At 44.9% G+C, this 15,761-nt stretch overlaps 1 protein-coding gene across 2 annotated transcripts in view; it reads right to left on the minus strand.

Moving 5' to 3' along the window:
- Nucleotides 1–2,849, minus strand: part of caln1 (calneuron 1) — a 51,340-nt gene extending 48,491 nt beyond the window's left edge. The window contains exon 1 of one of the 2 annotated variants that reach the window (XM_034603498.1): nt 2,612–2,849. Coding sequence is in view for 1 of the 2 variants with exons in the window: in XM_034603497.1 (XP_034459388.1) it covers nt 273–472 (200 nt within the window). In the remaining variant the exon portion in view is untranslated. Of the gene's footprint in view, nt 1–272; nt 814–2,611 lie in introns of those variants that run through there. The other variant, XM_034603497.1, reaches the window with a different exon arrangement.
- Between the last annotated feature and the right edge of the window lie 12,912 nt (nt 2,850–15,761).

Raw genomic sequence — 15,761 nt, forward strand, 5'->3', positions numbered from 1 at the left:
CTGCTGTGAATAACGAGCTGAGATTATCACCGAGGATCAACGAGACACAAGCCTGAAGCTCCTGTCGCTGCAATTAAAGGTTAAACGTCTCTCCCAGGCGATGGGACGTGCAGCAGCGGAGGCACACGAGTGCTGGGAAACACATCAGCCGGGTGCAAAGGTAATTCATCAAACCATCACTGCTGAACGGGAGTCAAACGTCCACCAATCTGTCCCACAGGAGTGTCCCCGTCTCCCTGCAGCTACAGACCCCCTCTCCGGCTCATTCTTACCCACACTGCTGGCCGGGCTTGTACTCGGCAGGATACTGCAGCACAACAGGCTCCCTCACCGGACTCTCCATCACGCCGTCCGTCCCGTCCCTCAGGCACGGGTTCCCCGGCAAGTCTCCGTTCACCTCCGAGTGCGTCCCCGGCGGAGGACCGGTGGGCTCCAGCGCCTGGGGATCGGGCTCAGTGACCTCCTCCTCCATCAGACTCCTGGCAGATGCAGCCTCCAGCAGCAGACTGCCTGTCCTCGCACCACTGAGACGGGCTGCCTCCACGGTTTGGGCTGGTCCCAGAGCAGCAGCATCGGTTCCCAGAAATCCCTTGTTTAATATTTGAGCAGCGAGAGCAGCAGGTACGACGGCTCCTCTCACGCTCTCCCTCCTCGGCTCCTCACTCACTCCCTATCTCTCCCTCGCTCTCTCTCTCTCTCTCCCCTCCTTCGCCGGCTCACTCGCTCTCCAGCGCAAACATTCCTCCACATGGGGAGACAGAGTGGAAGGCTCATTAGTGAGTCCCAGTGACAGACTCAGCCTGCAGCCGCGCTCGCAAGCTGCACAGGGAGGAGAAGAGAGGGAGAGGGGGGGGGGGGGGGGACAAGATGGGATGGGAGGAGAGAGGCAGAGGAGACAGGAGGAGAGAGAGAGAGGGGGGGGGGGGGTGTAGACAGACAGTCCTGCCAAAAGCAAAGGACATGGGAGAAAGGAGGAATAAAGACTGACAGATGAGGTGAAAGAACAAGAGGAGAGTGTTGGTGAGTGTGTGAAGCAAACACACACACACACACACACACACACACACACAGACACAGACAGACAGACAGACAGACACACACACACACACACACACACACACCTTGTCTCTAATCATAACCAGGAGCTCAGAAATGATGTGAAGCCTCATTAGGACTGAGCTTTGTCCCCATAAGGTCAATAATCAATCAATCATATTTATTTGTGTCTCATAGGGTTTAACAGCAGGTGCACTGGTCCTGACAAGATCAGTGTTTATAGAGGAGGAGGTCTCACACACACACACACACACACACACACACACACACACACACACACACACACACAGTTGTGTCTCCATGACTTCAGAGGACATTACATTGACTTACACTGATTACCTGTAAACTTATCACCTTATCCAAACCTGAACCTAAACCTGAACACATGTCTTCACCTTCAAATTGTATCATTTGTGTAATGGGGATTTGTTTATCGTCCCCATAAAGAGGACAAGTCCCCATAATGTGAATGTGTAAAACAGATTTAGGTCCCAACAACAAACCAGGAGCACACACACACACACACACATTTTCCTTAGTAGGACTTCGACCTCCATCATTGTGGACAAAGACCTGTACTCCAACTTCATGATGACAAGTTCATGCTATAGACTCAACCTACAACCACAACTAGCATCTTAGCTAACCTCAACCAGGAGAATTAGAAATTACGTTTTTTCCTCATTAGGACTGGATTCTGGTCCCCATGAGGTCTACTGGTCCCCATGAGGTCCACTGGTCCCCATGAGGTCCACTGGTCCCCATGAGGTCTACTGGTCCCCATGAGGTCTACTGGTCCCCATGAGGTCCACTGGTCCTCATGAGATCTACTGGTCCTCATGAGGTCTACTGGTCCCCATGAGGTCTACTGGTCCCCATGAGGTCCACTGGTCCCCATGAGGTCCACTGGTCCCCATGAGGTCTACTGGTCCCCATGAGGTCCACTGGTCCCCATGAGGTCCACTGGTCCCCATGAGGTCCACTGGTCCCAATGAGGTCCGCTGGTCAGTGTTTACACTGGAAAAGAAGGTGAAGAGGTGACAACAATCGAGTCCACACGCACGCACGCACTTTGTGTATTGTAGCGTAACGTGTAGGATGGATGGATGGATGGATGGTGGTGGTGGGGGGGGGGGCATGTCACAGCTCCACGACATCTCATCCCCCACCCCCCCCACCCCCCAACATGCACATGCACGCACACGCCCGTGAACTGCGTGTCATCGGTGTGAAAGGAACTGGAACAACCACCATCATCATCACTGCGCTCACATCCTGTTTTCTTATGATTTACTGGCGTCGTTTTAAATTGAGTTCACAGAATTATATTTTTTAATCACAAACCTCATTACGCATGATGGAAAAGTAAAATATGAATGTGACTTATTTCTTCAGTGCAAAGTTCACCATCATCACATATTAGAATTACCATAATTATTATTATTATTATTATTATTATTATTATTATTATTATTATTATTATTATTAGTGACACTGATCCAAACAACAGGTGTCTGACAGAAAAGGAAACGTCGTCTCTTTCCCTGTAACTCACCTCTGAGGCAGCAGGTGATCGATCAAATCCGATGATCGATCCCAGTAGAATCCAGTCTCCAGCCTCCGGGGGTTCGAATCCTCAACCAGCCTCGTGGATCGATCCGGTTCCTTTGATGTGTTACTGGTGAGTTATTCCTTTCATCCTGGATTCAGAGCAGCTGTTTATTCCCATGGTCATAATAATAATAATAATAATAATAATAATAATAAAAAGATGGAGATGTCACTCGTGTGTTGTTTTGTCCCTCGAGCAGCTCGAGTTCCACTTTTCACTGAACTCTCATCAATTCCTCTCTTTTAATCCCCCCCCCTCCTCCTCCTCTCGCTCCTGCTTGGATCCGGGAGGAGAATCGAGCTCAGAGATGATTTCACTGCTCAGCTGCGACGACTCAGAGTCAAAATCAACACGCACACACACACACGCACACACACATGCGCGCTCACACGTGTGGGTCGTGGGTAAGGATCGATGAGAGGAGCGCGTGGCCGGAGGAGACGCTCCAACCCAAAACCGATGCGCGACCCCAGACGGAGCGCGCTGATTGGCTGATTTCCAAACTTGTTCGTCTTTGATCTGTTTCGTTTGGTCGTTTCTATCCGGAGGGAAGCACGTGCGGAGTCTGACACTGTTCACGTGACGCGTTCAATCCATCACTGCTTTTATTTCCTTCCTCTGACAGAAATATATCAGATGTAGGTGAAGGGTAATTAAATAAGATGAGGATTTCCGGACATAACCTTCAAAGTAAAGTCCTCACTGGCCACCACCATAATTGTTATTATTCCAATTATTGTTATTTGACTTAATATTCGAGAACAAAGCTCATTTATAAATGTTTAGTTTGATTTATTTGCTCTTCAGTCTCAGACAGTTTTGTTTTATGGTTTTATTTCCGCTGTTAAATCCTCCAGTTCCTGGAGTTCTTGCTTTATTTTCCTAAACTACACAACTACGACTTTTATTTTACCCATGGCACAACTTTCTTTTTGAGCAACAATTACCTGTTTTATTCTGATAAGTCAATGTTGGATGTAAAGATTGTGGGACAAGAACAGAAAAGGAAAGAAAGAAAGTCATATTGTTTTGAATATTGATTTGTGTTTGCTTTATTTTCTTATTTACAAATTCAAAGTCTTATGATTTCTAACGTGGTTCTGTCATATACACATGAATGAAAGAATGAATGAATAAATAACAATACCCTAATTCACATAAAAGACATGAAAACATATAATGAACAGACAAACTGTTGAAATAAGAATAATCTGACCACTGAATAATACAAATAACGTAAGGTTAACATTGAATATAAATGATAACTTTATAAAAGAAGAAGATGTGTCTGGAGAAGTTTGGTTAAGTCTTTTCTCAGCAGCGTTTCACTGACTGTGTATTTTAATCTCCTGCTTCACTGAAAAACACTTAAATTCTTCTCAACCTGCCAAAGTGTTGAAAATCTAAACGTCCTGTAAATAATCTCACAGCTCATGTGACGCTTCATTTCTCCTGACGGCTGGAAGCGTGACGGCCGAGCTCCTTCTGCACGCCCACTCTCTTCCTCTATCCCACTTCCTGTCAGTGTAATCAAAACCAATGTCTTTGTCTCACAGCGTATTGTAACTTTACCTGAGGTCTCAATCTGAATTCAGGGTAATGTGCCCACTGAGACCGGAGAGGCAAATGTTTTCTTTCACAGTTTGGACAATTACCTTTTCACACTTTAAGGCTTTTAGCAGGTTTTCACTCAGTGGGACTTCATGTGAGTCAGCAGGAAGGAGAACGAACCTTTGGGTAATTTGATCGTCTCTGTGAGGAGGTGGAGAAATGTGGATTTACTGGAGACGTATTAAAAAAAAAACCTACAAAGTCAGGTGGTCAGATACCAGTCGATTAGATGTGGAGTCTCTATCGGATAAAAATATCTAAACCTTGGCTCGTCTGCTGGGTCGTGGAGATATTTTGTACCTTCCTCGAGTTCTTATCTATTTGACAGATACTGCAACAGATCGGCACAAACACGTGGATGATATGAGAGAGGCCCGAAAAGCAGGCAACACAACGGTCTGCCAAGTGAAAGAGAATCAAACTACGTTGGTAAAACAGATCTAAACCATCAAGACATGCTGCACACACATAATGTCAACTCACCGTCCTCTGCATTAGACTGAAACACTCAGGTAACATGCGATACAGTATTAAACCCAGTAGAGAATAAAGCCTGAAGTGCACTGATGAATGAAACAGACAAGAAGAGAGAAACGAACGCGTCGGTTTTGATGTTGTAACACATCTTGGATCTCACTGTGACTGACAGTGATTGACACCTGACTCACTCACACCTGTTATTTACAAGCAGATTGATTCGGTCATGTGACCTTCACGTTATTATGAGTGCATATATACATACAAATATACATAAACACATTTACATAAGGATATAAATAATTTTGTTGGGAGCAAAAACTGTATCTTTTTAGTCCAGATTCTGTTCAACACGTCAGTTTTGAACGTTCATTATTGAGATCTTGTGTTTAAATTTGACCAGTGACTGTGCAGTAGATATTAATTACATTCATTACATATTCGATATTATTATAATAAAATCTTTGAAGTGTTTACATACAGTAGTGCACACAGCACCTTCATCACCACGATGTATTTTCCTGAACATTTCCACATCAGGGGCTGAATGTGAGAACGTGAAAGTCAGAGTCTGATGCTCTGGACATTTTCTGGACCTTTTCCCACCAGCCCCCTGGTGAAATGTGAAAAATTAAGCCCATATTTTCCTGCTGCTTCTTCACATGTAAAAAAACAATGTTCCGATATGTTCATGTCTGAAAATCAGAAACTAGAAGATTCTGTGGCTGTTTGAACGTCTCTGAACGTGAGTGAAACACCAGTTGAAACCTAATTACCTCAGCTTGTTAATGGCTGTAATCTTTCCCACGGGAGTGAGAGCAAAAGGCACAAGAGCATAGTTAGTTAATGAGACGCCACCGGAGAGAAGAGCAGCAACAAACTGCCCACGAGAGAACTTGATAAATAAATTACTCACTGAGCCAGAGAGGGAACTTTGAAATAAACTGCAGCCTTTGCAGTTTTATTCAGTTTTTGGGTTTGTCGAGTGCCTCATGCAGGGAACACTGTGAGCCATTCTCCTTTAGCACACACACACACACACACACACACACACACACACACACACACACACACACACACACACACACACACACACACACACACACACACACACACACACCATGTATCACATATCCAATCTGTGCTCAGTTCCTTCACCAGTTCAGCCTCGGAAAGCTTGTCACCATGAGGTGTGTGTATGTGCACGTGTGAGTGTGACTGCATATCGGACCATATCGGAGTGTCGGACTGTGTGTGTGTGTGTGTGTGTGTGTGTGTGTGTGTGTGTGTGTGTGTTCTCAAAGCAGTGAGTCACAGTGTCTCTGTTCCTGCTGTGGCTTCATCTGACTTTTTCAAAGAGGAATCTAATGAGTCAATAAGTCGGTTCTGGTTTCGCTGCAGTGAAATTACAAGAGCTGCTGAAGATCATGTTGACGGATACAGGAATCTACTGAACGTTAACAGGACAGATACACTGGAATGTTATTCATTTAAATAAAATGAAGTCCAGGCAAAGTAAAAGAATCATCAGTTAGCATGAGGATATAATGATTATTTAATTGCCTTAGTTCACAACATAATGTGATTCTTCTCCAGGGACGGAAATTATACAGAAAGATGAGATCAAATTAGATTTTCAATCAGTTTAAGGAGATTGGAAATTTAAACTACATTAATTAACCAATTTAAAACAAAAGAAAATTACATTATGTTAGAATAGAATAGAAAAGATCTCTATTCTCCACCAAGGTGGACATTTGTCTTCAGTCACCAGAAAGAACAACAACATAAAACAAGCCAGCGGAGAGTGAAGGATGTTGATGGCAGGTGGGATGAGGGACTTCTTAAATACCCTTTCAGTTACAGAGGGACTCTATAGCGCCTCCTGGAGCTCAAAGGCTCAAACTGGCTGAAGAGACGATGGCCGGTGTCTGCCAGGATCGTCCTCCCTCTCTTCCTCGTCCTTTGAGCCAACATCTTTAGGGGTTTGCCAACTGATCTTCTTGACACCGACACAAACACTGGTAATGATTATAAAATTCAGTTAATTAAGGAAAAAACTAAGACTAAAGCTGTTTTCGTGTATTGTGCAAAATGCTACCACACACATGCACGCACGCACACAGACACACACACAGACACACACACACACACACACACACACACAGTGTTTCACACTTGTGAGCAGTTAACTGTGCTCAGTGTCGCTTCCTCCCACAGTCCAGTGAGTTTGTGAATGAGTTTGAACGTTTCGCTGCAACGAGGCAATAAAAGCTAATGTGCTCATTTGAATAATAACATCTAGACTATTTACAGAAGTATGTTTTATGGACAGAGGTAAATACATTTACCTCGAGATGCCCTTAAAGTTCAGGTTAGTTGTGACTGAGGGACACAGGGAAATGAGTTTATATCCTGCTGCTGTTTAATCTCGTTACCGACAGAAGGAACCAAAATAAAACTGAGCAGAAACATTAAGAGCCTAGAAGACAAACTGTCGGGGATCAGCTGTGCAGCCGGAGACGTTCAGGACCAAAGAGGACAAACGTCCTGCTGTTTGCAGCATTTCCACCACTTCCTCATCCAGTCAGACGTAATCTGTGTAAACAGACTCTACATGTGAACGTGAAGAATCAGGAGAGGCTCAACATTTTGGGGCCACAAGGTTTCTGGTTTGTAGTTTGAGCAGCTCTAGCGACAGGTAAACGTTCCGGATGCAGAGAAGAAGAGGATCGGCTTCGGCTATTTAATTAATCTGCCTTTAAATGTAGACAGCTGTTAATAGAGATGAGCCAAACTTTCATCTGGACCGAAAACACCTTCGAAAAGCATCACTCTTTGTGTTTTGTGTGGAGAAACATTCGACTCATGCGATGAAAAGAAACTAGTCAGACTGTAAACGTCGTACGAAGAACAGACGATGGAGTCTTCACCTGGAAATCTGCTTCCAGCTCCAGAGTGTTGCTCTCAGACAAACGAGGGTTGATTTAGATTTTTATTGTGCAAAACAAATCCCTGTTCTCACGTCTTGGCATTTTCTCAATCAAAAATACAGCTGAAGGAAATCTTGCTGCAATCCTCTCACTCAGTTCTCACACGAGCTGTGCATCTATGTTTCTGTGGGATGACCTTCATACGAGTGGTGTTTCCTTTTCCTCTTCAACATGCTGCAGGAGCTCGGACTGAGTTTGTGAGAAAATGTCATCGACCTCATCTCTGTTCTACAACCCTCGTGATCCAGGCTGAAGTATTTCACATGGTCGTCTCACCCAGGATCTGCTGTCACCATCAGGAGGCCGAGCTGCACACGCTGACATTTCCTTTCCTTTCATCACACCTGCTGAACGACGCTCACGCTCCTGCTCCTGTATCGGCTCCGTCACGTTTCTGCCGAGCTCGCTGCCCACCGACCTGCAGAACGTTTCTCCACACAACAACCCAATGATCCGTGTTCTGGGACTGGTCACGTGTCTAACAACGTGTCCACGTGCACAGACGAGAGCTGCTCAGTCACACACACACACATGAAACCTCTCATGATCACTCACATCACAGCATGTTCTTGTGTTTCGAGACTGAATCTACTTTGCAGCACGTGAAGGAAAACCAAACCAAACAGATGACGTGAGAAACTTCATCACAGCAGAGACAGTGATGCAGGTTAACGTGCACGATGAAGATTAAAGACTCGTCAGATTCATTATAAAGACACTCTGCTCCTGCTAGAGTGAAATTAATGTTCTTATACTGACAAACGAGTGCAGAGGAATAAATGGTTTGTGTTTACAGATGTGCACGGCGATGGTTTGTGTTTACAGATGTGCACGGCGATGGTTTGTGTTTACAGATGTGCACGGCAGTGAAAGGCATTATGAAGCAAACTTACTAATCACAGCAGCATCAGTTTGTTTCAAGGCAGAATTAATCAAATGAATATTTGTGTTTCCTTCTCCCGGCTCCGTTCTGGACCAGAGGAAGGAGTTTCTGCTGTTTTGTGTTCTTTCCTTCTTCCGTCTTTTTCCCCCCTTTTGATCTGTTTTAAGCTCTGAACGCTGCTTTTACCCAGTTTGAATAAAACCCTTTGGGCTGCTGCCAATCCACAGAGCGAAGCCAACACAGAGTGAAGCCAACACGTAGCTCAGTGTGTTTCAGGGAGAGGTTAGCGAGTGAACAGGTAATTCCCACACGTCTCTCATCAGCCTTCCATCTGTAGCATAACGTGCACAGGCGTGTACACGGCAGGAACTGTAATGTGTTGAGTAACAGTTGGACTTTTAATGCAACAAGGCATTTGCAGTATTGCATGAACTGCATTAAATTATGTAGTTATGTAAAAGACTGATGTAAAGTTGGCAGTTATATCTCTGAGCCGCTGACGGGTCTGTTATGACGGCACATTCTGTTATTTTATGGGAAAGATCAGAGGTTTCTGTTTGGCCTCCGGCCTGAAATCCATATATTCAATCACGTAGACTGTGCCAAACCAGCAGCAGGCTAAACAAAGGGGTAAATAAGACTCAGCCCAAACCTACGGGACTTTCTACGGCTGGTGCTGGGTGGTATTTTTGCCGTGTTCATCGGGGAGCAGACACACAACCCGCAGGAGGGACTACATATCCCATGTGTCCTGGGTGGGATCCCCAGGAGGAGCTGGAGAACGGGGGCTATAGCTTGCAGCCGCTGATACCTGGAGTGTTCAGGTGATGGAACATGGGTGGACGTCTTCACGCGTGTGCTCATTACAGCTGAGGTTGTGCAGCCGTGAACATTGTTGTGCTCTAATTGACAAAGAGCAGCAGGAAAAAGACTCATCGATAGTGTAAAATCTCTGCTGCTGGATTCAGACGTGTGGCGAGTTCACTCCAGAACTTTATAAATGACTGATTTACACCTGACAGATCATCCTTCGTCTCATTGTAACACTGATGGAACAGTCGTCTATTCACAGCTGCAGCAGACACAGAGAATCTACTTCTTCTGATTCACTCCATCACACAGATGTTCACTCTCCTGTCGCTCTGGTTCCGTCTCCATCTTGGTTTTACTCTCTTCTGCTGCTGAAGAGGGAGATGATGAAAACGGACTGAACCAATATCCCAACTCCCCTTTGGAGAAGTGTGCATGTGCCCAGGGCCCAGGAGCAAATCAGGGCCCTTGACCTTAAGATTATCACTTAACTTTTCTAATGTATTGAGTATAAATGATTTTGAAAATGTTGCACGTTCCTGAGAGTCCTTCTGTCCAGGACCAGGAAGACGACTGAACACGAGAACGTTTGACGAAGGATATTTTTCTCTGCAGGTTTGTGTGGTCGTGTGTGGCTTTGTGGTAGATTTCATGTTTATTTATGTAAACTCTTAAAGACGTAAGCATGTGAGAAAGACCTTAAACAATCAAAAAGATGTGGTTAATGGACTTTTATAAAATGCTTTTCCAGTCTGATCCACCGCTCAAATGCTTTAAAGTACTTTTACACATCTTCTGCACACAGGGATCAAACCATTCAAAACATGTTTTGGTTCAGTATCTTGCCCAAGGAAACATTAAAACCCTGTTTTAAATGTGCTGTAAAACCAATGAGCTCAGTGATGATCTGACTGTTCATTGGATTCAAGCTTCAAACTGATCTAATTATAACTGGACCAGGTTCGTCCCTGAAGTTCAGGTGTGTGTCTTTTTGTTTCCCTGTGACTGAACAACACCAGGAAACAGCTTTGATCGCTGGTATGAGACAAAACAATTTGAAACGTGCAGAACAAAGAGTTCCGGTTGCTCCGACCTTCCACCGGCCGCCGTGTGACTCACACATGCACGTCCACACCTGTGTGCTACACAACCTGTGTGCTACACAACCTGTGTAATAAAATACAAGCTTTGTCTCACTCTGGAGCTGATTCAAGAGTCACTGGTCTCGATGTCTGTCGTCCCCGCGTGACGCAGAATAACCAGCTCGCCGTGATTCAGCTCACGGTCGGACCTGGCTCTTCGCCTGCTGACCTGCCGCAGCTTCGTTTATCAATCACACACTCTGATCCTTCTCTGGCACCAACTGATCCCAGCGTCCATTGTGCTTCGGTGATGAAGCATTTTCCCAAAGACGAGACGTCCGATGCATCAGTATCAAGCTTCAACTCAACTGAAGAGCAAACTGTAGACGTGTTCAAAAAGAAACCAAGGGGCATTAGAACTTTGTGAGCAGCTCTGTTGCTAGGAGACAGCGGTAAGGTCAGGACCAACTGGTGATGCCATCACGGAAATACTCTGGAGGCCAGACCGTCTCATTTGTGTTGAAATGAAAGGAGTCGCTCTGTGTGACAGCTGACGTTTGGTTGAGACCGTATATCGGCCGGACCTCGACCCCGTGGGTCCGTCCCCCGACTGCTGCTCCACTCTGACTCCAAACGGAGCGGAGACGCGTCGTCCATCTTTATCCACAGTCTGTGTCTGTCGCTACTAAACCTCTCGTTAATATCTTAAGATTTACTGCAAACACAGAGCAAATCCTCAAAGACTGTGTGTGTGTGTGTGTGTGTGTGTGAGAGGGAGAAACAGAAGCTGACAGATAAATCTCCTCGTTGATCTTGTAACTTCTGAAGTTGCATATAAAAAATAAAACAGCCAAGAGAAGCTGCGGAGGTTCATGAAGTCCTTAAACTTTAACGTGATCTTTTAATTGTGTTCGATGGAGCGGAACCTTTGTGTGGACCGCTCAGTCGCCGAGCTGTGAAACAGACCATATGACAGCTGAGCCTCGGGAAAGAAAGAACGATCCAGGATACACAGCAGGCAATTAGCACACACCTCCTCTAATCGCTGGGCGCCCCACGTGCATTGCAGCACTCATTATTGAGACAGATTTTCTATGATTCATCACGCTGCTGTGTGATTTGCCACCAGTCGGTTGTCAGGCGAGAATCCATTTCGCCATTAGAATGCAAATCCCCCCTTCAAGAACGAAGGCATCAGTTTGCAGGGCGACGCCTCGGCTAAGCGGCCGTTTGGTTAATTGAGTCGCTCTGTTTAGAGAGCGGATTAGCGCGGGAGCTAATCAAGGTCGCTGCCCACAAACAGCCGGCTCAGACAGAGGCAGAAAACAATGAACCATCCTGGGGGCAAATGTCGGCTCCGAGCCGGGGGATCGTTCTTCAGCAGCACCGGACGATAAGTGAGGAACGTGGTGAAGTCCCACAGGTCGGGAGGTCGGGAGGTCGGGTGTGTCGGTCTGTTGTCATCACAGCTGAGCTCCACCGACGTGACACATGACTTCTGGTCCAGAGGCATCGATATACAGCTGGAGCAGAAGATCACCACCTCACACTGGAACTCAGATGTGATTCTGTTCCACTACATCAACTTTTACATCTACACACTGAGGTTCATGCATTTGAATACGCTTCTAGAGGAGATGGAGCGTAAAGCTGCAACAGAGGGCAACATTAGAGAAAACACATATGTGTTGAACTTATATATTATAAACTGAAATACTGAGCAAACTTTCTGGTTTGTGAGGATATCAGAGAACTTTGAGGTTCACAACTTGGTGGAAACGACCTCGTTTAGAGTTGAATTTGAACGTCGGGGCTCACAGACACTTGGATGACATCACAGGAGCAGAACGGAGACATGTTGTGTTGCTTTTCTGTCTTTTCTTTTACCCATTTACTGTTTTTCATAATTGTAATTGGATTTGTGGAGTGTTTTGTGGACTCAAACACTTCACCCACTCCTCCATCAACATAAAGCTGAGTAGATAACGAGCGATTCTTCACTTTTGGGTGAACTATCCCCTTAACCTTTAACCTTTGACCGATCAGCTCCAAAAAGTGAATCACAAAAACAAAACAGCACAAACACACTTGTGTCCTGCAGCAGCTGCAGGTTTGATTCCTCACCGGCTCTTCGCTGTGTGTTTCCCGCTCTCTCTCCACATTTCATGCTTGACTGTCACATCCATAAACTTATCATCTAGATGAGCAGAGTTTGTCCAACAGTGAAGTATCGATGTGTTTCCATGGAGTCAGTGAACTATGAAGCTGAATCAAGCATCTGCCAACGGTGAAAAAAAGGAATTCACCACGTCCAGGACAAGATAATGGAGACGACCCAGATCAGCCAGGAGGGGAGATGAGTTACAGATGGACACAGACAGGACGGGCTGAGGGATGGTGGTCCGCTCGGCGACATCTGGCCCAAACAACACACACACACACACACACACACGTGCACACACACACTCAACGTGTACACGCAGAAGCTGAGGGGGAGAGGGGGACGTTCAGAAACGGTTCGAGCTGCAGGAGCGTCTGTGAACACTCACCCTTTGAGGTGAACAGTTTTTTTTTCTTTCTCTGACAAACACAGAATCACACATAACATCCAACACATTTATCAGCCATCTGCAGGAGCCATTATCACTTTCACATACCCTTGAGTTTTGGGCACATTACCATTAGGCAGGCGAGCAGCCACACACTCCGAGACACCACAGTTATAAATATGCTGATTAACCCTGAGTGGAAGCTGACGGCTCAGAGTGACACACACACACACACAGACACACAGACACACACACACACACACTTGGATGGTGTTTACAGCCTCTGAGCTCGTGCACATCACCAGCAGCTTAAAAGATGGATGAGAAAGCCTCTGGGACAAAAGCAGGGAAAAGCAGCAGCAGTGACATGTATTTTTTACAAGCGTCTCCACGAGGGCAGTGACCATTTGGGAGTTCAGCGGATCTGACGACAGGCGAACACGCTGACCCCCCGCACAGGAAACAACCTGTGAGAATACGAGGCTCACTTTTATTCTGAAGGCCTCCAGAGATGTATCCTGGACTCTCCCAACGTTGACTGAAAATACCCCTTCAAAATAAAAAAGATTGTGTTCTCTGAATGCCAAGGAAATCCATTTGTATCAGCGTTCAGATGACACTTCACCGGCTCAGTGAGGGGAGGAAGCATTGAGGATGAACTGAAGCCGGTTAACTCTCCATCTGTCAGCGTCAGGGCAAAGCCAAGTGTGTCTGTGTGTTTTCAGCTTCATGTTTTATCTAAATGCTTTTTTTAAATCAGGGCTTTTATACATGTAAGAGCAGAAGAACTAAAAACACAGACACCAACATTGGACGTGATCACCGTGCTCCTCTCGGAGTTCTGCCACACGAACAGTGAGTGTAATCACATGTTTTTTCACTTGGTCTCAAACATGAATTATTTGTCTCCCTGACTGTGTTAAAGCAGAATCACTGGCGGACGATGAAAGCAAAAAAACATTCTCATTCAGAAATGATCCCTGCACGTGTTCACAGGATGAAACATTCATCTGGTCTGGGATCTGCGTCGAGACAACACTTGGACGAGAAAGACACTTTCAGAAACAGACTCAGACAATGAGAGAGAACATGTGATGACACTTTGTCTTTCTTCCTTTTACCTTCCTTGTATTTAATGTTTCTGACCTCGACCAAGTTTTCTCTTTGTCCAGATTCGTATTTTTGAGTTCAGTTCAACAACCTCTCTCCTGATCTCTAAACCTTCTTTAGAGTTTAAATAAACATATTCACTGAATTGTAACAAAAGCTATTTCATAACCTTAAATAATTCTATCAGACGTTAATGGTGCATCTGCAAGAAGAAAAGCTTCTTCACAGCTACATCAGATAAACGTCTCGCAGACAAACTTCTAACTTCTGCTTCTGCAACGAGACGAGATGATCGATACATTAAAAAGCTGCAGTGAATCAATTCATCGTTTACAGTAAATGACCACTTACAGTCCGTTTACGACTCGTTCATCATTACTGTGAACGAACGGACGTGATGAATGGGCCCAGTGGAGCTGTTTAAAGTGCGCCAGTGAAACGAGTCGCAGCCAGAGCAGCAGAGACGAAGGACATGTTTAAATCCTACATTAACTTTCCGTTCCCAGTCTGGAATATATGTAACACATTTAAAATAGATGGTGTTATGTTAATTAGGCAATTAAAGCTTCAATCTGAATCTCCAAGGTTGTCGGACAGACGGGGAAACTGATTCTTGTGGAAATTAAATGTGAAGACTAACAGAATTAGGCAGGAAACTGAAATGACTCTTTATAAAAAGACGATACCTCCACGAGGCCAAACACTTTCCTTAAAATCAAGTATGAAAACTTTTATTTTAAAGAATAAATAATGCAGATGTGCATTTATGTTTATTGTCCTAATTCAGGTTATTTTTATTTGGTTGTTTTTTGTTATTGCTTATTACAATAAAGTTTATAGTTAAACTTAGGAATCATTGCCAAGTTGTTTATAATAAACAGCGGCCAAAGTATATCTGAAATGTTTTTATCCCTGATGTCAGAATTGGTCCCAAAAATCCATATTAACCGGCTCTAATATGAGGGAGAGAAACTCTGAAGATTTCTGAATACAACCGAGTTTAGAATTTACTTTTGCCTCAGTCACCAACTTTCTGCAGGAGCGTCTGAGTAAAGTTAGAAAGAAAGAACAGGAGCAACTTTATTGTCGCTGGAACTTTCACTCCATCCTTGTTCAACCAGAGTGGACATGTCGTCCTCTGAGTGCAGCACAGGAAGCTCGGAAAGTATTGTCTTCAAATGTCAACGTCCCACTTTGTCCCAGGTGAAAAAAAAATGAATATCTGCCAGAAATACTGTATGAAAAGTGCACCTGAACTCATCTGTGTGTGTGTGTGTGTGTGTGCGCGCGCTACACGTGAAATGACCAAGCAGATTATTACCAACACATTTATTACAGTGACAGTTTCCACACACCTGCAACATCCCGACAGAAACACACATCTAAATCAAACGTCAACATCTGGGGTTCACATTCAAAAAGACAACACATTAAAATAAACGTAAACTAAAATACCAGTAAAGGCTTTTTTCCTCAGAAACGCTGGACTGAAGTCACATGACTGCTCGTGATGCTCCTACATTCTCCTGGATGGGGACTGACCCTGGATCAGATTAACCGTTTATGAGCCCAGTGTTG

Source organism: Hippoglossus hippoglossus, chromosome 13 (genome assembly GCF_009819705.1).
Source record: "Hippoglossus hippoglossus isolate fHipHip1 chromosome 13, fHipHip1.pri, whole genome shotgun sequence".
Taxonomy (NCBI): domain Eukaryota; kingdom Metazoa; phylum Chordata; class Actinopteri; order Pleuronectiformes; family Pleuronectidae; genus Hippoglossus; species Hippoglossus hippoglossus.